The 26184-nt window shown below is 37.5% G+C and overlaps 1 protein-coding gene across 3 annotated transcripts in view; it reads right to left on the reverse strand.

The window, feature by feature from the left end:
* Positions 1-2834: 2834 nt before the first annotated feature.
* Positions 2835-26184, reverse strand: part of LOC106879318 (uncharacterized) — a 90562-nt gene continuing 67212 nt past the window's right edge. For all 3 annotated transcript variants that reach the window (XM_089363923.1, XM_089363927.1, XM_089363921.1), the window contains 10 exons: positions 24942-25203; positions 18236-18409; positions 15833-15967; positions 12760-12867; positions 10635-10694; positions 8442-8535; positions 7794-8218; positions 5978-6058; positions 4955-5081; positions 2835-3924 (listed from right to left, as the gene is read on the reverse strand). In XM_089363923.1, coding sequence (XP_089220049.1) covers positions 3722-3924; positions 4955-5081; positions 5978-6058; positions 7794-8218; positions 8442-8535; positions 10635-10694; positions 12760-12867; positions 15833-15967; positions 18236-18409; positions 24942-25203 — 1669 coding nt within the window. In that variant the 3' untranslated portion in view covers positions 2835-3721. The remainder of the gene's footprint in view (positions 3925-4954; positions 5082-5977; positions 6059-7793; positions 8219-8441; positions 8536-10634; positions 10695-12759; positions 12868-15832; positions 15968-18235; positions 18410-24941; positions 25204-26184) is intronic.

A 26184-nucleotide genomic window follows, 5' to 3' on the forward strand; every position in this document is an offset into this window, starting at 1 on the left:
AGTTGCCCCCATCTCCATATCACATTCAGAATTCTCCAGAACCTATCAAGTAATCTTGGACAATTATTGAATGCCTTATAAGATACCCTGCTCAGTTACCAAAACTAAGCTTGTTTTTGCCTTCTTGACCACCTACTGGACTTCTTTCTATCAAAGCTCCTTCCCATTGAGTTCCAGAGCTGTTGGAAGCAGATTAATCAAAGGCTTACTGTAATCTGAGTCTTGCTCCTTAGATTTGTTAGTGAAGGTGTCTCTGAGGTGATAGTTAATCTCACTTTTGGAACAGATGAGTTAGCCCCAACAGTTGTTTCATAAACCTACAGGGGTTTACCAGAAGGGCAACTCACTACTTGGTTGTTTCCTTTGCTACTCAGTCTGTTTCTTGCAGAAGAAGCTTCACAACTCCATCAGAGATTCCTTCTCCTCTTGGAACTACCAATAATCATGGTGGTCATTCTCCGAAAGCAATCAATCAGCATCAACTTTGGCATTGCTTCCAGGGTGGAATCAACATCTTTGGCGGGTGGAAACTGAAAAGGTGCCCGTCATGTGTATGTGTGTAGTGAAAAGATACACATACACTTCAAAGAACGATTGTTTTCTTGCTTCTTACCCTACTTTGATAGTGGCGTTGACCAAAATATCAATCTGTTTCTGTTCCTTTTTCCTTCTTTTTGCTGTACTATTCACCATACACAACTTCTATTGTTAACATTTTGTCAATCACTTCTTTGATTTTCTCTACTCGTTGCAACTTCTCTCACTGTCCATCTGTCTGTCCCTTATTCCTCTCATTCCATTTATGCTGTTTTACCTACAATGTATGTATATATCTATAACAAAATGTTAGCACTAAGCAGTGTTTAGGCATAAGCAAAATTTAGTTTAGTTAAAATATGTTTGTGACATATTTCAACTGTTAAAAGCAAATTCCACTGCAGTTACCATGGAGAAAATATCTCTCATGGTAATATAGAAAATATTTCTCTTAATATCTCTTTTACCATTATATATATTCTCCATGGTAACTGCAATGCATTTGCCTTTTAGCAGTTGAAATATGTCACTAACATATTTTAACTAACCTAAATTGTGTGTGTGTGTGTGTGTGTGCGTGCATGCATGAAGGCACGTGGCCTAGTGGTTAGGTGTGTTGCACTGACGAACTCACAACCTTATTATCATGAAACCATTAAACCATGCACCTTCACTAATAACATGTATAACAAGGATTATACTAATTACCAATTATATGAATGAAGTTTAGTATCATAGAAAAACAGATGTAATTAACCATTGCTCTGTTATGTTCTGTTGATAATCTTGTTTATATGTAAATGATTAAGTAATACAGTTAATTGGTTTACAGGAAACATGAGTTTAGTTCCCTGAGGCAATATCTATATATGTCTCTACACACACACACACACACACGTTCTTTCACTTGTTTCAGTCATTGGACGACAGCTACGATGGAACACCATCTTGAACGGTTGAGTCAAATCAACTCCTGTGCTTAATTTTAAAATATGGTACTTATTCATCATCTCCTTTGCTAAACTGCTAAATTACAAGGACATAAACAAACCAACACTTGTGAATAAAGAAAGGGTCTTGAATGTCTCCCCCAAGGTGGCTCAGGGAACCTATCTGAAACATCACAGTTTCTCCTCTCTTCACATGGACCTCAATATTAACAGCAGGAACACTATAAAATTGTTGAGTGTTTCATTAGTTTGCAGTAATTGAATGAATTAGGAGATATAAATAAAGTGAAGTTTTTGAAGAAAAACACTTTAATTTAATCAAACAAAGTGGACAGTAAGAAAATCAAGTTTGTGAGGAAAGAACAAAAACAACAACAAAAGCATTTTCAAAATTAATTTTCCATTAGAATTTCAAACAACAAACAGTTTAAAAGAAGAACAAAATGTTTATATTCTGAAGAAGAAAAATTTTGATTGTCAAATCCTGTTAAATATCAGACAAATTATTTCACAACACTACAGGGATTTATTGAGCCAGTATAGACAGATGAGAAATAAACCTTCGCTTGGATAAGACATGAGACCATTATACAGTTTTCTCTCAGGCATGGCTTAGTACCAATTTTCCAGTTTGGTGGACTGTGGCAATAAATGAATTTTGTATCTACCCAATAGATCCATCTAAAGTGGGTTGTGAACCTACAACACAGTTTTGATTCATTAGTTGTTTAGAGTGTATACAGGCCATCTTAGTTTATTATCTGTTATGCAATATCTTTTCTCAGACATATCAGTTGTCTTCTCATATCAGATGTATATTTAATACACAGAATATAACATACAATACCAAAAATATAACATGCAATGCAAATTAGAAGCCTGTCTCTCTCTCTTTATGACTCAATCAGAAGTGGAATAGCAGCTCCAATGAGCTTTCATTGCAGAGTTCCCAAGACTTGTCAGACAAAGAAGAGTGGTTTTGATATCCCTAAATCAGTGACACGATTCAAATACTGGCAACTTAGTGAACAGTAAAAGCTTCTTATAACTTCAAGATTAATATAATGTAATTGTTTATTTTTAGACTGACATTGTAGCGTAGTTGTAAGAAGCCTGAACTTATAAAACAGAATATTTTGGTCGAATATGACCGGTTTAATTGCTAAACTGTCAAATTAGGTGAGGGATTAAGGTCTATAATTAAAAGTGCCATAAACACATTAATATTTTGATACCAACCTGTTCAAGACTACCTTTGGTTCTAATGTACAAACTTCCTATTTTAAAGTGATTTAAATTAAAAGCTTCAGTCAAAATTTCATGCTAATTTATGCTCCAAACACCAGCTTAATAATGATAATGTATTTTATTCAATTCTTCATTATTTTCAAAATTACTTGAAACAAAGTCAGTGTATTTCAACAGAAACATGGCAAAGGAAAGGTTAAGGTTTATTTTTGGCTTCTTCAATTCTTGAGCTGCAAAAGGTTGATTGTCTGTTAATATCTCACATGGATCAAGGCGGTAAGTTGGAAGAACAGTTAGCACACAGAGCAAAATGCTTAACAGTATTTCATCTGTCTTTAACATATTAAGTTCAAATGCTGCCGAGGTCAACTTTGCCTTTCATCTTTTTGGGTTGATAAATTAAGTATCAGTTGAGCAATGGGGTCAATGTAATCAACTTATCCCTTCACTCGAACTTGCTGGCCTTGTGCCAAAATTTGAAGCCAATATCTCACATGGGTAGGTGCAGGCGTTGATGTGTGCTTAAGAAGCTTGCTTCCAAACCATTTGGTCTTAGGTTCAATCCCACTGCATAGCTCTTTGAGCAAGTGTCTTCTACTATAGCCCCAGGTCAAGCAAAGTCTTGTGAGTGGATTTGGTAGATGGAAACTAAAAGAAGCCATTGTGTATGTATATATGTGTATGTGTACCCTTGTCTTGACTTCATGTAATGGTTGTAAATGAGCATTACCATCAACATGCAAGTGAGGTTGTTCATATCCAGTCTTCTGTAAAAAAAAACAAAACATGTCTGGTCAAGGGAAAATATTACTTTGGTTGGAAATAGGTGAGTTGTTGACAGGAAGAGCATCCAGCTGTAGAAAATGTGCATCAACAAGTTCTGTCTGCTTCATGCAAGCATGGAAAATTGGATGTAGAATGATGATGATGATGATGATAAAGATGATGACAGTGACAATGACGAATACCAGCTGCCATGGTTATTTTCATACAATTACTCCAGAAGCGCCAGAAATATCTGATGTAATAAATGATTCAAGACTCCCACTTCGGTAACTGAGAATGCGTTGCTCTATCAAAGTCTTCCAGGTATACTTCTGTTCAATATTAGGCGCTCGGAACATCAATTTCTTTAAAGAAGCCAAAGTTTTGTCCGAAGAACACATTACATGAAGAAGGAAGTCTGTAGCTAAGTGAAAAGAGAAAGAAAAATTGAAGGAATTGATATGAAAAATGTAAATTCAAAACAGGAAGCAGAAAATGTACAATACTGATTTCAAATTTTGGCACAAGTCCAGCAATTTCAAAGATAAGCACCATTTGAGTGTGGTCGATACCAGTGCCGCCTGACTGGCTCCTGTGCTGGTGGCACATAAAAAGCATCATTTGAGCATGGTTGATGCCAGTGCTGCCTAACTGGTCCCCATGCCGGTGGCACGTAAAAAGCACCCACTACACTCTGGGAGTGGTTGGCATTAGGAAGGGCATCCAGCTGTAGAAACCTTGCCATATCAGATTGGAGCCTGCTGCAGCCTACCAGCTTGCCAGTCCTCAGTCAAACTGTCCAACCCATGCTAGCATGGAAAGCAGAAATTAAACAATGATGATGATGATGATGATATTAAATCCAGGGATCAACGTTAAGACAGACAAAATGCTGCTAAACATTTTGTCAGGCATGCTAACAATTCTCCCAGCTTGCTGCCCTAAAAAAACATAGAATAATAACTAAACAGCTGCTAGGAGCTCAATCCTTGAATGTTGGGTCTCATGGAGGTGAGGTCAAGTGACCGAGACCTTTAGCAATATGCTGTGCTTGAGAAGACTTTTCAAGCCAAGTGAAATCATAGTCGCAGCCGTTGCCAGTGTCATGTAAATGGCACCTATGCCAGTGGCAACAGCAGCTGTTGCTGCTACTACTACTACTGCTGCTGCTAGTAGTAGTAGTAGTAATAATAATAATAATAATAATAATAATAATAATAATAATAATAATAATAATAATAATAATAATCCTACACAATACACTTTCAATACAGTAACCATAAGAGCATCACAGCAAACCACAGCACATACCCAAGGCACACAGAGCTGCGCTCGGTAGTGTAGTGAAAGCACGCTATAAAAATAAAACTACTGAATAAAAAAAAAAAAATAATAACAATAACAATAATAATAATAAGTAAGAAAGATGTTTATTTAAAATCTAGTTCACTCACCATGCTTTCTCTGAGATTCGATTCCTTGCAAAGAATACAACATGAGTGGACTCTCCACAACTGTCAATCTACCATCAGCAGATTTCTCAGTTTGTAAGAGGAGATCAGAAAATAACATCAACTGCAACTGCAAGACATAAAAACATCATTACAAACAAACCATACAGAAAAACAAAACATATAAACGAAAACATCCAGTTCTGAATGAACAGATAAGGTTCAGCAGTTCATTTGTTATTTAATTCATGGGGTTGTGTCTTAACCCTTTGAGCCCTGACCTCCTGAACCCTATTTGACCATATAGCTGGCTTCCAGATGCACTCCACTGGTAGAGCAGTGCTACGGTATAGAGAAAAATAAGTCATCCACAGGTAAGCCGGTGTTACGAGCTCAAAGGGTTAATTGAAGTGGGATAACTTGTCATTTTAGACATCGTATATTATATAGTAAAAGGAATGGTTGTGTGGTGAAGAAACTCACTTTGCAACCATGATGTTTTGGGTTCAGTCCCACCTGCACAGCACCTTGGGTAAGTGCCTTCTACTATAGCCCCAGGCCAACCAAAGTCATGCGAGTAAATTTAGTAGACAGGAACTGTGTGAAAGCCCACACTCTCTTTCTCTCCATCTGTATGGCACTTACCCATCAATTAATAACCAGTGTTGGTTCGCCGGACTGGCCCTCATGCCGGTGGCACGTAAAAAGCACCCACTACACTCTAGGAGTGGTTGGCGTTAGGAAGGGCATTCAACTGTAGAAACTCTGCTAGATCAGATTGGAGTGTGGTGTAGCCATCTGGTTTGCCAGTCCCCAGTCAAATTGTCCAACCCATGCTAGCATGGAAAGCGAACGTTAAATGACGATGATGATGATGATCTATGTCCCTGTAATTTATGTACCAGACTTTAAAAAAAAATGTACTGGGGTTGATTTGTGCAGCTAAACCCTTCAAGGCAGTTCCCCAACAAGGACACAATCCAACAACAAGTAAAATAAAAAAAAACATTACATGTTCAAACTCACCTTGTTCCAAACATCTCCATCCCACCTGAAAATCTCACCTGAATAAATGAGATGTCTTTCTTCCTGACACAACTGGAAATACTACAAAGAAAGAATAAATACCATATATTAACTCTTTAGCATTCAGTTTACTCTTTCAAATGTAATGCTTCTTTATTCACATTCTCTTGAATTAAACATGCATTCTGGCATAGCTTTTGAGATTGAGATGTAACTGTTTTTAGAATGATATTGTAGGGTAGGTGTGAGAGGCTGAATCTGACCAGTGTTGATATAAATGGGTAGAATATTTGAGCCAAATATGGCTGGTTTAAATGCTAAAGGGTTAATGATGTCATTCTGTTCCAGCATGGCTACAGCTAACTGGAAGTGGAACTACTAAAAGACTGATTATCTCTTATGTTATAGATAAATATATATGTACTTCACACCATCACATTCAGTAAACAGTTTTGTAGAGTGAAATGCAACGTACTCAACAAGATTAAATCAAAAATCCATCATACGTCTATTTATGTAATTAATGCTGAAATGCTACACTGCATTATCTTAAAAAAAAAAAAAAATGAGAACACTTAGATGTTGTGGTCTTAGATAAATTACCCCACCAATAAAGGATGGGTCTGTCACAGATAGAATGGTGTTTGTGCCACAAAGACAAAAAAAAAAAAAAGAAAGGATACTCTGTAAAGTGGTCAGCATAAAAAAGGGCAACCAGCCTTAGAAACCTTGCCAAAACAGATACAGGAGACCAATGCAGCTCACAGGTTATTTGGATCCAGCTAACAGTCTAACCCATGCCAGCATGAAATATGGGAATGTTAAATGATGATGATGATGTGCACGCATGCACGCACACACACCATCATCATTTAACATCCATTGTCCATGCTGGCAAGAGTTGGTCAGTTTGACTGGGCTAGCACACTGGAAGGCTGCATCAGACTCCAGTCTGATTTGGCATGGTTTTTTTACAGCTGGATGCCCTTCCTAACGCCAACCACTCTGAGAGTGTAATGGGTGCTTTTACATGCCACTGGCACGGGTGCCATTTGCATGACACCGGGGTGTTTTTACGTGCCAATTTGTGTGACTCTGGTATCTGCCACGACTGCGATTTTGCTTGGTTTGATGGGGCTTCTTCTCAAGCACAACATAACACCAAAGGTCTCAGTCATTGCCTCCATGAGGCCCAACACTCGAAAAGAACTCAGCCATTTTGCCTCTGTGAGGTCCAACACAAAGTATTAATTTCTTACATAGCTATAATGTCGCCTGTTTTTAAAGAGTTAACGAAAAGTTATATTAGGATCTTCATGTCTTTCTTAAAGTTATTAGAGTGATGTACTTCAGATAAAAATAAAAACATGGAATTAAAATCAGATAACAAATTCAGCCACTGAAGCTAACTTTTAACCTTTAACCCTTTCTTGCTTCAAATGTTGAGAGTTTGTGCCCAGCGTCGCTTTTCTGGCACTTGTGCCTGCGACATGTGCCTGCGAATTTGTTGCCAGTCCCCTAGACTGGCTCTTGTGCGGGTGGCACATAAAATACACCATTTTAAGCGTGGCCGTTGCCAGTACCGCCTGACTGGCCTTTGTGCTGGTGGCACGTAAAAGCACCCACTACACTCTCAGAGTGGTTGGCGTTAGGAAGGGCATCCAGCTGTAGAAACTCTGCCAAATCAGATTGGAGCCTGGTGCAGCCATCTGGTTTCACCAGTCCTCAGTCAAATCGTCCAACCCATGCTAGCATGGAAAGCGGATGTTAAACGACGATGATGATGATGAAAATGAAAATTCGGAAACTAACTTACCGGAACAGTGTTTGGGAAATACAATTTTTTCTGAATACTTGACAGTTGCGAATCTACAGAATGACCAGAATCTTCAGAACAGTTTGATGAAGTTTGTCCAAGATTTGACTTGGATGGTTTGAGATTCCGTATGTACGATATTGATGCTTGCTCTTTCTTCACACAGACAGTATTTGAAACTTGCAATTTCCCTTCGTAATGGAAGTTTCTTGAAACGCTTACTGCACACGTTGAGGATTTGAGTCTCTTGGAAGGATTGCCATCGAAGACTGCAGAGGAAACACCTGAGTGACTGGAATTGGTGTAAGAACTTAGAGAACTGTTAGACATTGATGATGAATGTGATGAAGATGAGGATGATGATGCCAGCTTTTGAGCCCTGATACACGTGTAATTAGTGATATAAGTCGCACAGAGTTGGAGACCTAAAACAGAAATAAATTGAGAAGATGAACTTCAGAACAAAACATATAACAGTAATTTTCAGTCAAACAAGATTTAGTGCTTTTATCTTTGATTTTTTTTTTACTTGTTTCAGTCATTAGACTGTGGCCATGCTGAGAGTAGTGGAAGAATTGAACTCGATGGCTATTTCTGACATATTTAACCATCAACAAAATGGTAAAACAGAACCATGATTAAACTTACCCTCAACAACCAGTTTCAGGTTCAAGTAGTCGGAATCCTCTTGTGGGGTGTTGCAAAATATCTCCCTAAGTGTTTGGTACATCTCTTTGATATGCTGCAATATGAAAGTAGAAAGTCCCATGGTGAATAAGATATACAGACATACAAATATATACATTATTTACATTTGATGGATATTTGTCCTCATCTTGTTTGTTGTTAACACAACGTTTCGGCTGATATACCCTCCAGTCTTCATCAGGTGTCTTGGGGAAATTTCAAACCTGGGTTCTCATTCCTAAGGTGTTGTTGTTGTTGTTATTGTTATTATTATTGTTGTTATCATCACATCACCATCACCACCGCCACCATTATTCAGGTCACTGCCTGGAATCAAACTCGGAATCTTGAGGTTAGTAGCCCGCGCTCTTAACCACTATGCCATATGCCCATGGGCATAATGTACATAATTCCTCATCTCTTAAATATAAAACTGTATCACATATATACATGTTGCCATGGAGGAGAATTTTCCCAAGACTAATTCCGTAGGGAAAGGTCTTCCCATGGTCAAATGTACTCAAACATGTTAAAAGTAACTTTACATGAATACATTTTATTCAATGCTGCTTTGTGCAACTTTATTTATTTAAATCTAACTTCATCAAGCTTTATGCATATCAGAAAACATACTGTTTGCTGTTGTTGTTCAAAATGAATTGTTCATTTTGGGCTGTGAAAGGTAGATTTTATGTTCATAGATGATGATGCAAAAAAAAAAACCCCCAAAAAAAACAGTAAGATACATGTGTCCTGCGAGCCAATGTTATCATTCACAACCAATGTGTTTCCATACATGTTGTTTAGAATTTTCTCCCAAGACTATTTCAGCACCAAAAAGTCTTCCCATGTCCAAGTGCAGTTAAGACTTTAAATATGACTTCACATGAATACACTTTATTCAATGCTGCTTCATGTGACTTTATAAATACATAATCTAAATTATAAGCAAAAGGTACAAGATAAGGGTAATTATATCAAATACCACGTTCACCTCATTAAATCAAGAATCAGCTTTGAAGTGATGTCATTTTCAGTCTCCTGTGAAAATATATCTGGCTGTTGTACTGTTTTGTATTCAAAAGACGAGAGGGAAATATTACCCTGCTTGGAAACAGGTGAGCGATGACAAGAAGAAGAGCATCAGGCAGCAGAAAAATCTGCTTTAATTAATATTGCCTGATCGATCCAGGCAAGGTTAGAAAAGTGGATGTTAAAAATGATGATGTCACAGGTACACACGTCATTATCATTTAACATTCACTTAGCCCCAAGATTCCGAGTTCGATTCCAGGCAGTGACCTGAACAACAACAACAGCAACAACAGCAGCAACAACAGCAGCAGCAGCAGCAAAAAATACCTTAGGAATGAGAACCCAGGTTCGAAATTTCCCCAAGACACCTGATGAAGGCTGGAGGGTATATCAGCCGAAATGTTGTCATCATCATCATCATTTAACGTCTGCTTTCCATGCTAGCATGGGTTGGACGATTTGACTGGGGACTGGCGAACCGAATGGTTACACCAGACTCCAATCTGATCTGGCAGAGTTTCTATAGCTGGATGCCCTTCCTAACGCCAACCACTCTGAGAGTGTAGTGGGTGCTTTTTATATGCCACCGGCACGAGGGCCAGTCCAGCAGTACTGGCAATGGCCATGCTCAAATGGTGTTTTTTACGTGCCACCTACATAGGAGCCAGTCCAATGTTTTGTTCACACGCCACCGGCACAAGTGCCAGTAAGCTGGAAACGATCGTGCTCAAATGGTGCTTTTTACGTGCCACCAGCGTTAACAGCAAACAAGATGAGAACAAATATCCATCAAATGTAAATAATGTACATAATTCCTCATAAATTATGTGTATAACTATACATGCACATTCACAAACACGCATCATTTAACTTAGTCAATGGATTGTGGCCCAGCTGGAGTACCACTTTCAAGGGTTTAGTCTGATATCAACCTCAGTATATATTTCTATCTGGTAGTTATTTTATCAATCTCTCTTTGTTGAACTGCTAAGCAATAGAGCATATAGAGACACCACCTTAGTGACATAGGTTTTTTAAATACACACACAAACACTTGTATATGTACCTCACTTAAAAATTAAGAAGACCCTAGGGCTCCAATAAGAAGAAATAAAATACCTGAGAAGGACGGGTGATAAATGCACTGATACTGGTCTGTTTCACAGCTGAGATGCACTCCTAGAAAAATAATAATAATAATGATAATAATAATAATAATAATAGTAGTAATAGTAACAGTAATAATAATAATAATAATAATAATAGTAATAATGATAATAATAATAGTAATAATAGTAATAATAGTAATAGTAGTAGTAGTAGTAGTAGTAGTAGTAGTAGTAGTAGTAACAGCAACAACAACAACAACCCTTTCTACTATAGGCACAAGGCCTGAAATTTGAAGGGAGTGGGTAAGTCAATTACATCAACATTAATGATTAACTGGTACTTAATTCATTGACCCCGAAGAGATGAAAGGCAAAGTCAACCTTGGCGGAATTTAAATTCAGATGAAATACCTGAGTATTTTGCCCAGAATGCTAATGATTCTGCCAGCTTCCCGCCTTAATAATAATCATTTCAAATTTTGCCATAAGGGCAGCCATTTTGGTGGGAGGCGACTAGTCGATTACATCGACCTCAGTGTTTTACTGGTACTTAATTTATTGACCCCGAAAGGATGAAAGGCAAAGTCGACTTTGGTGGAAATTGAACACAGAATGTAGCGACAGGCAAAATACTGCTAAGCATTGTTAATAATAATAACAATCCTTTCTACAAAAGGATGATGATGATGATGGTGGTGGTGGTGGTGGTGGTGATGATGATGATGATGATGATGATGATGATGATGATAAAACTGGAAAAACTTTCAAAATACAAAGACCTGAAAATAGAGGTAACTCAAATGTGGAGTCTAAAAACAGAAACAATTCCTATCATAGTAGGTGCCTTAGGTATAATAAAAAAATATTCAGACAAATACATAACAAAAACACCAGGACTTACAAATATATATAACATACAGAAAATTGCACTACTGGGCACTGTACACATCCTACGCAAAACACTTTCAATACAGTAAACATAAGAGCACCACAGCAAACCACAGCACATACCCAAGGCACAAATAGCTGTGCTCGGTAGTGCAGCGAAAGAACATGATAAAAATAAGACTACTGAATGATGATGATGATAATAATAATAATATGCCAACACTATGGAATAACAACAGAAAATGGTATAGGCACACGTCAGAAAAGGTCACAGAAAACAAAAAAAGCAACCATACTTTGGGTTATGCCAATACACACAGATAGAGAAATTAAGACCAATAGGCCAGATATAGTTCTCAGAGATCATGAAGAAAAAATGCTTTCTAAATGATGTATCAATACCAACAGATGACAACGTTTCTCTAAAAGAAATGGAAAAACTTTCAAAATACAAAGACCTGGAAATAGAGGTAACTCGAATGTGGAATCTAAAAACAGAAACAATTCCTATCATAGCAGGCGCATTTGATATGATAAAGAAATATTCAGACAAATACATAACAAAAACACCAGGACTAACAAGTATATATAACATACAGAAAATTGCACTACTGGGCACTGCACACATCCTACGCAAAACACTTTCAATACAGTAACCATAAGAGCATCACAGCAAACCACAGCACATACCCAAGGCACACAGAGCTGCGCTCGATAGTGAAGTGAAAGCATGCTATAAAAATAAAACTACTGAATAATAATAATAATAATAATAATAATAATACAGTCAGAATCATCAGGAAAATATTAAATAGTTGAAAAGAACAAACAGTATGGTATCAAAGGCTGCAGGTAGCAAGCTCACTTTGCATGCAAGACACAAGGAGTTCCAACAAAACCAGAGTTTGAAGGCAAAGAAAAAGGGAGGAGGAGGAGAAGAAGACAAAAACAGAGAAGAAGAGGAGCAGGAAGAGAAGGAAGAGTAGGTGCAGGAGGAGGAGAACTGTTTAAAATTCACTCACAAGGCATTAGTCATCCAGGGTGGTGGGACTATAGTAGAAAACAAATGCCTGAGGTACCACATAGTGGGATTGAACCTGAAACCATGTAGTTGCAAAGTGAGCCTCTTAACCCCACAGCCATGCCTGCACCTACATGTATGCTACACACATACATGTCTGTGTGTGTGTGTGTGTGTGTGTGTGTGTGTGTGTGTGTGCATGCATGTTATGCACATTTAAACTTACCTTGAGGAACATTTTGAAGTTTGCATTATTCTGAAGGTCTTTCAGGACAGTGTTGGCTTGACTGAGGCCCTGCGCATAAACCTTGTATGCTTGACAGATCATCTGAAGCTAGAAATTAAATAACAAAAACATTTCATATGACAATAACATATCTTTTTTACAAAATAATTAATAGCAACAGAAGCAGTATGACTACCAGAAAGTAAACTGTATTCTCCAACTTAACATGAACATTACGTTAAAACACAGAAAAACTACATTATTTACCTTGAGAGGGCTTCTCATATAAACTTGTGATGCATAAAACCACTCTTATTTATATTGCTGACAAGACCTGTCTGCAATTGCCACCGGGACTGCCAGATCATGTGATTTTGCTGTTTTGAGCTCTTCAGTGACAGAAATTTAGTTGTGTTATAACAGCCAAATTTCCCATCAATGATACTCTTTTACTTGTTTCAGTCATTTGACTGCGGCCATGCTGGAGCACCGCCTTTAGTCGAGCAAATCGACCGCCAGGACTTATTCTTTGTAAGCCTAGTACTTATTCTATCGGTCTCTTTTGCCGAACCTCTAAGTTACGGGGACGTAAACACACCAGCATCGGTTGTCAAGCGATGTTGGGGGGACAAACACAGACACACAAACATATATATATATATATATATATATACATATATACGACGGGTTTCTTTCTGTTTCCGTCTACCAAATCCACTAACAAGGCTTTGGTCGGCCTGAGGCTATAGTAGAAAACACTTGCCCAAGGTGCCACACAGTAGGACTGAACCCAGAACGATGTGGTCGGTAAGCAAGCTACTTACCACACAGCCACTTCTGCGCCTATATAGACTATCAGTATCAATTCTGACACTTACATTGCAAATAGCCAGTGGGCTTATTAAAAAAATCCTTGCAAGCAGAAGTGACCAAAATGGGGGTTTCTTCAAAGGATCTGTGGAGTGATGTTACTTGACAAGGTGTACAGCTCAGAGAACAGAGAACCTAACCATACCAAACCACACCTTCTCAGCAATGAAAGGTCAAAGCTCCAGTATAATGGAGATGTCACAGGAAAGAATCACAAGACAGATTCTTCAAGCTGACCAGCAGGCAGGAGTCCTAGACACAGACTACAAATAAGATGGTTGGATATGGTTGTTGTCATTTAACGTCCACTTTCAATGCTGGCATGGGTTGGACAGTTTGACATGTTGCTCTCCAGACTCCAGCTATCTGTTATGGCATGGTTTCTATGGCTGGATTCCCTTCCTTTCTTGATGCCAATCACTTAACAGAGGGTGCTGTGTGCTTTTTACATGTCACTGCACAGGTACATGAATGCTTTTTAAGTGATACCAGCACCGGAAAACCCAAGCCTGTGTGGAAGGCAGTGATTGTCTTAATTGGTCATGCTTAAGAATCCAGTTGGAAAGTATATTAATGGTCACTTCTCAGGCACCTCCACCACTGGGTCCTATCAGCGGTGGTGTCTGAGGACTACCCCAAAGACCCAGTGGTGGAGGTGTCTGAGGACTACCTCAAGGACCCAGTAGTGGAAGTGACTGAGGACTACCCCAAGGACCCAATGGTGGAGGTGCCTGAGGACTACCCCACAACCCTTTCAAGAGTAGTAAGCAGAGAGAAGAATGAATGGATGAAGATATAGCAGGAAAATCTCACTCCAAACCTTACCCTACCATTAAAAGAAAACATTGGACAATGTAATCCTGGATATACAATGTCTGGTAAAAAAAAAAAAAAAAAAGTCCAAAGTGGGACACATTTAAAGAGTATGCTCTGACATCTCATTGTCACCATCCTTGTCTTTCCTCCAGCCACTCCCACCTACCCTTATATAATGTGGGGTAACCATGTATCTCCTTTATAGCAAGATACCAGTGTCTATCCCTCTATCATACGTTAACCTCTCCACACTTCCCTCTCTTCTATGACTGCACTCAGTCAAGGGAGCTTTCCCTTTGTCTTTAGAGTTACTTGGCAAACTCACTGGCGCTAATATGGGAGGGAGGGGGAGATCCCACCCAGTTCGTCTGTAAAGCGGTTGGCATTGATAAGTAGAGTGAAAGGCAACGAGCTGGCAGAATCGCTACCACACTGGGCGAAATACTTAGTAGTATTTTGTCTGCTGTTACGTTCTGAGTTCAAATTCCAGCGAGGTCGACTTTGCCTTTAATCCTTTCAGGGTCAATAAATTAAGTACCAGTTGAGTAGTGGGGTCAATGTAATCAACTATCCCCCTCTCCAAAATTTCAGGCCTTGTGCCTATAGTAGAAAGGATTAATAAGTAGAGTGGAATTTATTAAAGCCTCTATGAGGTTGCTTGATCAGCTACAAACAGCAACAAAATCCTCTTCATATCAACACCCTACTATATCAAGAAAGGGACACATTGGATAATGAATCTTTTACTTTTTTATCTTTAACGTGTTTCAGTCATTAGACTGTGACCATGCTGGGGCACTGCCTTGAAGAATTTTTAGTCAAATGAATCGACCCCAGTACTTACTTTATTTTTAAAAAGCCTGGTTCTTATCCTATCGGTAACTTTTGTCAAACTACTAAGTTATGGGGACTTAAACACACCAACACTAGTTAAGCAGCGGTGGGGGACCAAACACTGAGACACGCGTGCGACAGGCTTTCTTCAGCTTTTGTCAACCAAATCCACTCACAAGGCTTTGGTTGGCTTGAGACAATTGTAGATGATGCTTGAGTTGCCACATAGTGGAACCTTGGGCAAATGTGCCTGAAAAAATGAGATGGCCATAGTTGGAACATCTTTAGCAGTAAGCCTGTTTGATCAGGACTTATATGTGGTTGTGCAACAACATAGAACCAACAATGGCTACAACATAAAAATACAGCAACAATATCAAAGTATTATGAACAATAGCAACACCACCACCACCACCACCACCACCACCACCACCACCACCAACAACAACAACAACAACAACAACAACAACAACAACAGCAGCAGCAGCAGCAGCAGCAGCAACATCCCCAACAACACCATTCCCACCATCAACATCAACGACAACATTCTTACCTTAGATTTATAAATGAGGCCAACATTGTGTATGATGTTAGAATCAGTCTCTGATGTATCATCTGTTTCCGTGGAACTACAAGATGGTGTGTTGTATTGAAGCTGTTTCAGAAGATATTCTGACAATGTCACCAACTGAAAGTCAATCAATAAATTAGAAAGTTTATTAACCACTTAATATATTATCCTGTATATTTTCATTCAGAGATGTCTGATAAATATATATTTGAATGAAAATATATGCTCACTGTACTTGTCACTTATTTCTACCCTGAAATACTTCGTCCATGATATTTCCAGTTTCCTATCATTAACGATCAGTAATTATCATTTCTACCAGTAATTTCATAATAAATCATAAACTGATCCAAAATAATTTGTGTACTTACTCTTCCTTATAGACAAGATTCAAAACAAATAATAAAGAAATATGTTTTTGGTATGGAAACTGAAAAAAAATGTGTATGTTAAGAAGTTAACAATAAATCACCTGTTCCACACATCCCAACCCTTATATTGAATAACATTTCATATTTGATAAACTAGGATGAAGACTAAAGAAAGTATTCTTCAAATGAAATGCACAAACATACAAGTTTATCATTGTGTGGTACTTTTGGAACCAAATTAGCTTTAAATTCCAATATTAACGAACAACATAATTTTGTGCTAATAATTATAGGCAGCAAGCTGGCAGAAACGTTAGCACGCCGGGCAAAATGCTTAGTGGTATTTTGTCTGCTGTTACATTCTGAGTTCAAATTCCATCGAGGTCGACTTTGCCTTTCATCCTTTCGGGATCAATAAATTAAGTACCAGTAATCGACTTAATACCTTTGTTTGTCCCCTCTATGTTTATCCCCTTGTGGGCAATAAAGAAATAAGGATTATTAGCACATGAAGAAAAATGCTTCACAGCATTTCGTCTGTCTTTATGTTCTGAGTTCAAATTCCACTGAGATTAACTTCACCTTTCAGGGTTGATAAAATAAATACCAGTAGATTACTGAGATCAATGTAATCAACTTACCCCCTCTCCTGAAATTGCTGGCCTTGTCCCAAAATTTGAATATTAATGAGCAGGTGAGAAGATTCTCTCTCCAGCTAGTCTATTATCACAAGTATCAATAAGGCAGCGTGTTGGCAGAATTGTTAGTATGTCGGACAAAACGCTCAGAAGCATTTGTTCCAGATCTTTATGTTCTGAGTTCAAATATTGCTGAGGTCGACCATGCTTTGCATCCTTTCTTTGTTGATAAAATAAATACCAGTTTCGTTGGCCTTTTACCAAAGATTATAAGAAATTACAGCAAGTATAAACCCCAAAGATATAGCTCATGTAATTAAAATGTCCTCAGAAACCCAGATAACATCAGAGTCGTGAGACTAAGCTTGAGGCAGCTATTTTTCTATGTAGTCAGCTGATTTGCTAGAAACTGCAACTAAATCTCCCTTGAATCATACCAATTGTCCTTAAAAAATAACAGGACACTTTGGATAATGTAGTTCTAAATAGCTATACTATGTCTAAATAAAAAAAAGATGAAGATATAATTTGTATATTTTTTGATGATATATGCCTGTTCAGACATGCCAACCAGGGGTTAAACAACATAAATAAGAACAAGAACTAACCAATTTAGAAACAGACCTTACACGAGTATTGTATCTTGAACAATCCTTCAAAATAGTGTCGTATGTTATGGATGGTTCAAATATCACAATAAAATGTACCTAGTACATGTATGTGTGTGTAGAGAGAGAGAGAGAGAGAGAGAGAGAGAGAAATGGATGGATGTATTCACACACATATTAGAATTTTTAGCAAAATTATACAATATATCAAGATCAAGGATTTGATTAAATAGTGAATAGTTTTCTATATGAACTACTGTTCAAATTGTTATCTATAAATACAGAATGATTTCAAACTGTATTCAGATTAAATCTACCCTCCATCCTCCTGGATTGATAAAGTAAAGTGCCAGTTAAGTACAGTACAGTCAGATGTCATTCATGAGCAAATATGACTTCGTAACATGTACCACAGTTTTGTTAATTGTTTCAGATGTCTATGTAACCACAAGTAGACCAAGATAAGCTCTTGGCCCCTTCACTCTTCACCTAACAGAATATCTAGGACATGACAGATAGAGAGAGAGAGAAGGACTGCACTAGCAAGAGAAAACTGGAGTATCATGAAATGAAGATCTTTGCTCAAGGATACAATGTGCCACCCAACTTGGAGATTGAATCCACAATCTTGTGATATGAGCTGAACACCCCAATGACTAGACCAAGTACCTCCACACCAGTCAATTACTGGGTAGACTTTATATATACTCCAACCCCAAAATTTGTGCAATGTTAGAATTTAATAAATATAGAATGTAAAGCACTGACCTTTTCAATATTTTGGAAGAGTTCTGTGTGTTGTTTTTGACTGATAATACAATGCCGTAATGGACGAGAGTATTGCTCAATACCTCCATGCATAAAATCGATATATTCTCGTTCCAAATCAACCAATTGTTGGATTGCTGCTGCCCTACTTTCTGACGTATCTGGCTTTGTTAACTGCAACACACACACACATACATGGAAATATAACATCATACATTACACATTATGGTATTTACTTCAATATATACAGATACATCATCAGCTTACATCCCCCGCTTACTTTGTATCCTTACACTCACCTCTCTCCATCCATAATTTTCATCTCTTCCTCTCTTATAGCTTCCCCCACCTATCTCTTCTATTACACATCTATCCTCATTTATCACAGGGATTTGGTTCCAAAAATACAGTGATAAATGAATCATATCCATGTACTTTCTAAATGAAACAAATGATTCATTGAAACCAAACTCATGGCTCATAGCAGCAAATCTTCTACCAACATGTATTCTCTTGACCATGCCTGCCTTTTCGTGAAGAGCAGTGGTTCTCGACTGGGGTTCATATTGCTCTTGGGGATCCATATAAGATTTTGTTGTTAAAATTTATGTGCAATTTATGTGTATTTTCAATACATAAAATATTTCAACAATTTTTTAATACAATTCCAAACAATACAGGGTCCACCATAAGTAACTATATATTTTCTTTTGCTTGTAACTTTGTTGATACTTATTCAATTTTTCTATTTCATATGTCATTTGAAACTGAAATCTTATATTTCTATTTCTTTTTTTCCCCCCTTACTATATTCACCCTTACAATGTAGGATAGCCCTGGACCCCACCCCTAATACAACCTACCCCATTACCTCTCGACTGTGTTATTGTTTACTCTTTTACTCTCCACTACCACCCTGTTACAACCATACATCTGTTCCTCTTATCTTACCATTTCTCTTTACCCTGTCTAGAATTATTGTACCCTTTCTTTTCTATCACCCCCCCCCCCGTTAAAGGGGCCACTTTAGGCCCTTAGCCTTGCAAGTTAGAAAAATGATCTTCACTAGTATCATGCAATGAAAAAAGCACCAGATACTTTTCCTAAAGAGGTAGGCATTAAGAAGCGTCACCCAACCACAGAAACCATACGAAAGTAAGCAATGGAGTATGAAGCAGTTCTTTAATTCACCAGATCCTGTTGAACCGTCCAACCTATGCCAGCATGGAAGACAGAGGTGGGTGGTGGTGGTTATGGTGATGAGGATGATGTGTGTAAGTGTGTATAACTGTTGAAGAATTCCCTATTTTTTCCTTTTTGAGAGCTGATCTGTTACATGCCAAAGTATGTGCCAAGCATATACTGCAACATATGAAAATAGGGACAATATATTTTCACCTGACACTGTGGCACATCTGAGCACTGCAGAGAATAAGCTAATCATTATCATTAATTATGTTCTAAATTCTGCCGAAGTTGACTTTGCTTTTTATCCTTCTGGGGTCAATCAATTAAGTACCAGTCAAGTACTGGGGTCGATGTGATCAATTGTCCCCCTCCCCACAAAAATGCAGGCCTTGTGCCTATAGTAGAAAGGATTATGTTCTTAATGGATGGGTCTCCGTCATTTGACAAGATTCAGGTGTCCAATCAACTGGTTCCTTGGTCTTTTAATTAACATGTAAATGACAGCATTTTACAAACAGGTGTCCTTACCATAATTCTCAGACAGAATCAACATGGCACTGTGTGAGAAGGCTGTATATTTAAAATCCAGGTAGAACCCATCCAACAGGATTCTATACAATGCCTTGTTGGTGAAATTTGGTAGACAGAACCTGCACACAAGTTAATCATGCATTTGTGTGTATACATGTTTTACATCTTGATACTTAAGAGTTTGACAAATAGAGATTGATAAAATCAGTACCAGATTTAAAATAAGTACAGAGATCATATAATCTTTTCTACTCTAGGCACAAGGCCTGAACATTTTTTTAGGGAGGGGGGGGGGGCTAGTCGATTAGATCGACCCCAGTAGGCAACTGGCACTTAATTTATTAACCCCGAAAGGATGAAAGGCAAAGTCGACCTCGGTGGAATTTGAACTCAGAAAGTAAAGACAGATGAAATACCGCTAAGCATTTCACCTGGCATGCTAACAATTCTGCTAGCTCGCCACCTTACAGAGATCATATAACGAACTAAAACCATGAAGGCATGGCCCGAGAATGGTCACAATCTAATGACTGAAACCAGTAAAAGAATAAAAGTGTATGTGTGTGTGTGTATACACACACACACACACACAAACACATATTACATTACATCATATTATATATATATATATATATATATATATATATATATATATACATATATACACACACACACAGACACACAATCATAGAGGTCTTCTCATTGATTGAATCTAAAGCAAAAACATGCTTGAAGCATATAGTCAAGCTGATCATGCCCAATAAAAGGCATTTTTGTCATCTGGAGGGACCAAATACATCTCACCCACTTCATACACTACATCCATCTGCCTCTCTCTTCCTCATCCACTCCTGCATCATGTTGTCTCTCTTTCATCCTTCTATCTACTGTATCATATCATTACTTTTCTGCTAACCCCCCCACCTCACTCCTGATCCCTGTCCCACCCATACTGTATACCTTGAAGGTCCATCCTGACACCTCATCACCACTATTTTTATCACGTTTCAGCTCCACCAAATTACTTCCATCCTCACTTCAAAGCGTTAAGTAGCCTTTTACCTCCTCTACAGCAAGAAACCTGTTCTACTCTGGCTCTTTTCTGTTATACTTTAATCCCACTTTACTCCTTGTCTTCAGCATAAAACTGTTCCTTCAGAGTTCATTGTCTAGCAAACTGCTGATGGCACGAAAAAGGCATCCAGTACACTCTGTAAAATGGTTGACATTAAGAATGGCATTCAGCCTCTGAAATTATTCCAAAGCGGATACTGGAGCACAACGCAGTCCTCAGGCCCAGTGGATCTTGTCAAACCATCCAGCTCATGCCAGTATGGAACATGGACATAACTAGTATTTAATTGCATCCCTTTACATCAATTTGATTTCAAATTCCAGGGGGTCAAAAATAAAATATCACTGGAATCAATCTGACTTATTCTTCACCACAAATAAATATTAGAATCAATTTTATTATCATCATTCACTCACTCAATTCCCAAAATACTAGCTATGAGATTAAATGGTCCATTCTGGCTGTAGCCTGATCCTACAGAGGTGATAGGTAAATTTCTAAGCTCTGCTTCTGTGAAGCTTTAGAAATTCTTTTTTACTGAAAGGAGAAGATCCGTAATAAACGCAATAGGATTATCATAACTGTAAACATAGATTAAGATTTATCTTCTGTAACTTTCCGAGAGAGAGCAGATAACCTTACTGGATTTATTTTATGGTATCTTATTCACATTGTTTCCTCTCACTTTACATTCTTCTTTTGCTCAACTGTATTCTATTCCTTTCTTAGATTTTATTATTTTTCTATTTTCCTTTTTTTTTTGTACTTTTATTTTCATTCTTTTGTTATCCTTATTGTTACTTTAATTTTGTCTTATTTTTAACTTTAAAAATATGTAAACTTTATTTACCTCTTTCTTTTCCCCGTTTTTTTCTAACTCCTTTTCTCTCCCCTTTACCTCATTATTATATTTTTATCTTTTGCTCTTAGTATTAATCCTTATTTTGACAGTTGCTTCTACTACCAAAGTAGGCTGATGAAGGCTGGAGAGTAAATCAGCCAAAATGTTGTGGTAACAACAAACAAGATGAGGACACATATCCGTCCTATGTAAATAATGTACAGAATTCCTCATCTCTAAAATGGAGAACAGTATTTTTCTACTTCAATACTCAATTATCTTCTCTGCCAATATCCCTTTAATTTTAATGTCATTCTAATTCTCTTAACCACTCATCCTTAATTAATTTCATCCATATCTACAAAATACTGTCTCACCTTTACTAGAAACATGATTTCGTGTTTCAACAGTGAGAATATATCAATGTGACTGTATGCTTACTTGTATGGGCATCTGTGTGTAACATCTACATCTATTGCTTACATTCCTCCCGACCTCACCTTTTGGCCACTCCTGGAGCCAAAACCGAACACAGTATCCACAACCGCAGCCAAATACATACCAGTTCAAATTACTGTCTCTATGGCACAACCACTCCTCCTCTCCCTCACCTTTCATTCTCATCCCTTTCTCCCATTTATTCCCCCCTCCTGCCTCAACTATCATTCATATGCCACCATGATTCTTTTGTATTCCTCGAGATTTTATTGAAATTTCACTTCATCTTTCTCTCCACCTCCACCAAACTGAATCATTTATTCATGTTTATATTTATCTATTTGCTTATTTAGTTGATTCCTTTACTCTTCCCCTTCTGATCCTGTTCTGTCTTTCCCCTCTCTCTCAAATCTATTCCTTTTTTCTTTACAGTTCTGGCACCACAGCCATGTGCTGGAAAGAATCGCAAAATGGATTCTTCAAGCTGATCCAACTGACAAGAAACCAGGGGGTAGACTAAGGATGAAATGGGTGAATGATACCCTTAGATTCAGATGGTCGTGCTTGGGAACCCAGTAAGAAATTGAGATGACCGTTGCTTCGGTTAGAACCCTTTTGGAGGTGCCTGAGGACTCTACTCCTACAACCCTCCTAAGAATAGCAGGCAGAGAAGATAGATGGATGGATATATTTCTGACTCTCTCAATCATCTTTAACTTTATCTGATAAAATAAGATCAAGAACATTCAATGTCATATCATCAACACCACCACCAGCAGAATATCAACCATCACCACCAAAATACCACCACTCCTAACATATCCAGTTCATATCCAGCCATCAACACCACTAATGTATTACTCAAATACAATACATTCTTCTCACCCCAACCCAACTCCCATACTGTCAACATTCAATAGAAATTATTTAATTAAACAACAAATTTAAAACACCATTATTTTATTTCCAAATTAATATTTTTGTGATTCAAGTCTTGTAAGTTTGCCAAAATTGTGTTCACCAAAACGAAATCTACATCTTTACATCATCATCATTATCATCAGTGTAATTATAATCAGTCAGTATCTTCAGGTATCTTATAGAAATTATTTTTAATTAGAGGAACCAGACAAATGATCCAAGTGGATAAATAAACTTTCTAAAGCAGCTGCATCCACCTAGTCCAAGGATCAGCAACTTTATTTTGTAATGAGCCACTGTTGCCTAGAGAGCCCACATCATCCTCATTCTCATCATCATCAAATGTCCATTTTCCATGCTGGCATGGGTTGGATGGTTTGACAGGAGCTGGCAAGGCCAGGAGCTGTACCAGGTTCCATAGTCTGTTTTGATTTGGTTTCTACAGTTGGATGCCCTTCCTAATGCCAACTACTCCATAGAGTGTACTGGGTGTTTTACATGTGGCACCATCACCAGTGCTTTTTATGTGGTGCCAGCACCAGTGTTATTTGGTGATGCCTATACCATTTGTTACATATGAAAATATACCCACTGTACCATTTTGTGTTTCCATCATCAACAGTGCAAAATTTGAAGAACAATTAAAACATATCCTAACACAAAAGCCAATCTAGAACTCATCAACTGCTCAAAGGCTCACAAATTCACAAAATTTTTTTTTTAAATTTACAGAAAATATTCAAGGCTCATAGAAAATGTCTCAGCAACCCAATTATGGACTATAGGTTACATTTTTGCTGACCTCTGGTGTAATCCAATACAATATCTTTGATTAAAGAGTGTTGTAAACTTACTTAAAGCATTGCAATGCAAGTAAATGAGAGATTTGCAAAAGCCTGTGAAGAATGCATGTGAGAAGTTAAGCAAAATATTTAAAGTAATATCAATGAATACAAATAGAGAAAAGATATTATTTTAGCTTACACTGGTTGTTTACTGATCCTATAATATTTTGGGAAAGAACTCCCTTTTGAAATAGAAGGGAAAAAATAATCAAAGGTTTGTCTGATCTCTTCGATTTATTTTCTTTCTTCTTATTTGAAAAAGAGAAGTTTTCCCGAAATATAATAGGATTATAAAACAACTATATAAACTAATACAATCTCTTTCTCTTTTTGTTTACATTCCTTGACATCACCTTACATGTTTCCATTAACTCCTCACCTGCAATTGTTCAAAGGCTTTTTTTGAAAACATTTGTCTCAATTACAATATCTTTTGATTCACATTTGTACATATTTAAAGAAATGACAATAGTAGAAGATGGCTGGATTAGACACTAATACCTTAGTGGGACTGATGTACAGCTCATGTGAAACCAGTGATTAGACCAAGTAGAACTGATGACCAGGTCAAGTATATTTAGTAGCCAAACCAAGTAGAAGTGCTGCTTATTTTCCAGCCAGATGTACTGAAGCATACCAGATAGTATTCAAATCAATGTAAGTCTGTGATAAATACTGCTTTTTTTGCTGCATAATTTTGTTCGAGTTAACATTTCAGTGCTACCAGCATTAAAAATGTTAACACTAACTCAATTAAAATAAGCTTTTCCTGTAGTTAAGATTCAAACTCATGTTCCTTACAACAGCAGTTGAAACTGCTGAGAGCCACCCCAATCTTTATAAATTATAGTTTCGAAGACGTCTTACATGGAATATTTTACGATCCAACTTCCCTGGGAAAGGTGTGCTTGTCGTCATTTTATAGCCATTTCCCAACATCACATCTTCATCAACAGACACTTCGTTCTCTTTGGCAGCATTCTGTTCACAGGAACCATTTTGGGCGTTGATCTCATCTTCTGCCTTATCATCATCATCAGTTTTACCTTTCCATCGCCATGGTGATTTTTCCAAATTCTCATAAGCAATTGGTCTTTGTATATCAAGCGTCACTTTGTATTTACTGTTTCTGAAAACAGAGTACAAAACAAAGAAAGTACAAATAATGGGTTTGAGAATATATTAGAAATAGTAGTTTCTAGATTTCTGTTGTTTAACCCCAAACAATAGCATAGTGTGAGTTTTGGCTATCTTGTATAGTGCTTAAAGTGGCCATTCTTTTCCTTAAATGTAACATTGCTTCAACTACAGCAAATGCATATATAAAGTAACCACATAATGCAGTCCACACAGCCTATGCCATGCCACTGGTCCCAACCATCTTGTTCTTTGTATATTTAGGAGTGTTATCTAATCCACCTTTCTTTATTAAAACATTAGGCTATAATTTAATGGATTTAGACTGATACTTCTTGCAGGTCAAGCAACCATGTGGAAACTTCCACCTTGGAATTTGAATAGCAGCCATGGCATACAGTTTTAGGTTCTGAAGAGAAAGCTAAGCCCATGGGATACAGTTTTGGCTATATGTTAGAGTGTAGATACTTAGCTGCCATGAAAGATTATTAAACAACATAGTGCCCAAGGTTTCATTTGTGTGTTATTCATCAGTAGAGATGAAATAGTGTTGTACATGGATTTCCTTTCTATAATGGCTTCAACTCAATGACATTACTTCCTACTTGGAATTTGAATAGCAGCCATGGCACATAGACAGTTCAGAGAAATGTGAACTTATAAAGCAGCAACAAATGAGAGATGGAAGTGATACAGTTTGATGTTAGTCTGGTAATTGTAACTTCTTGAAAAGGAATGTTTTACCATTCAAATAGACAGCTTTATTCAATTTACAATGTTTTGTGTATACAACACTGACATTATGCCAACGGTGAAGTTTTTTAGAAAACCAGTCCAAAATACTCCATTCAAAAGTTCCTGAAATCAACAGGATCAACAAGAATTATATTTTGTTTGAATTTCTGAGAGGAAGAATATATTTTGTATTCTAATATAAGGGCAATGATTTGGCAGAATTAGTAAAGCGTTTGAC

Source organism: Octopus bimaculoides, chromosome 1 (genome assembly GCF_046866305.1).
Source record: "Octopus bimaculoides isolate indiv1 chromosome 1, ASM4686630v1, whole genome shotgun sequence".
Classification (NCBI taxonomy): Eukaryota; Metazoa; Mollusca; class Cephalopoda; order Octopoda; family Octopodidae; genus Octopus; species Octopus bimaculoides.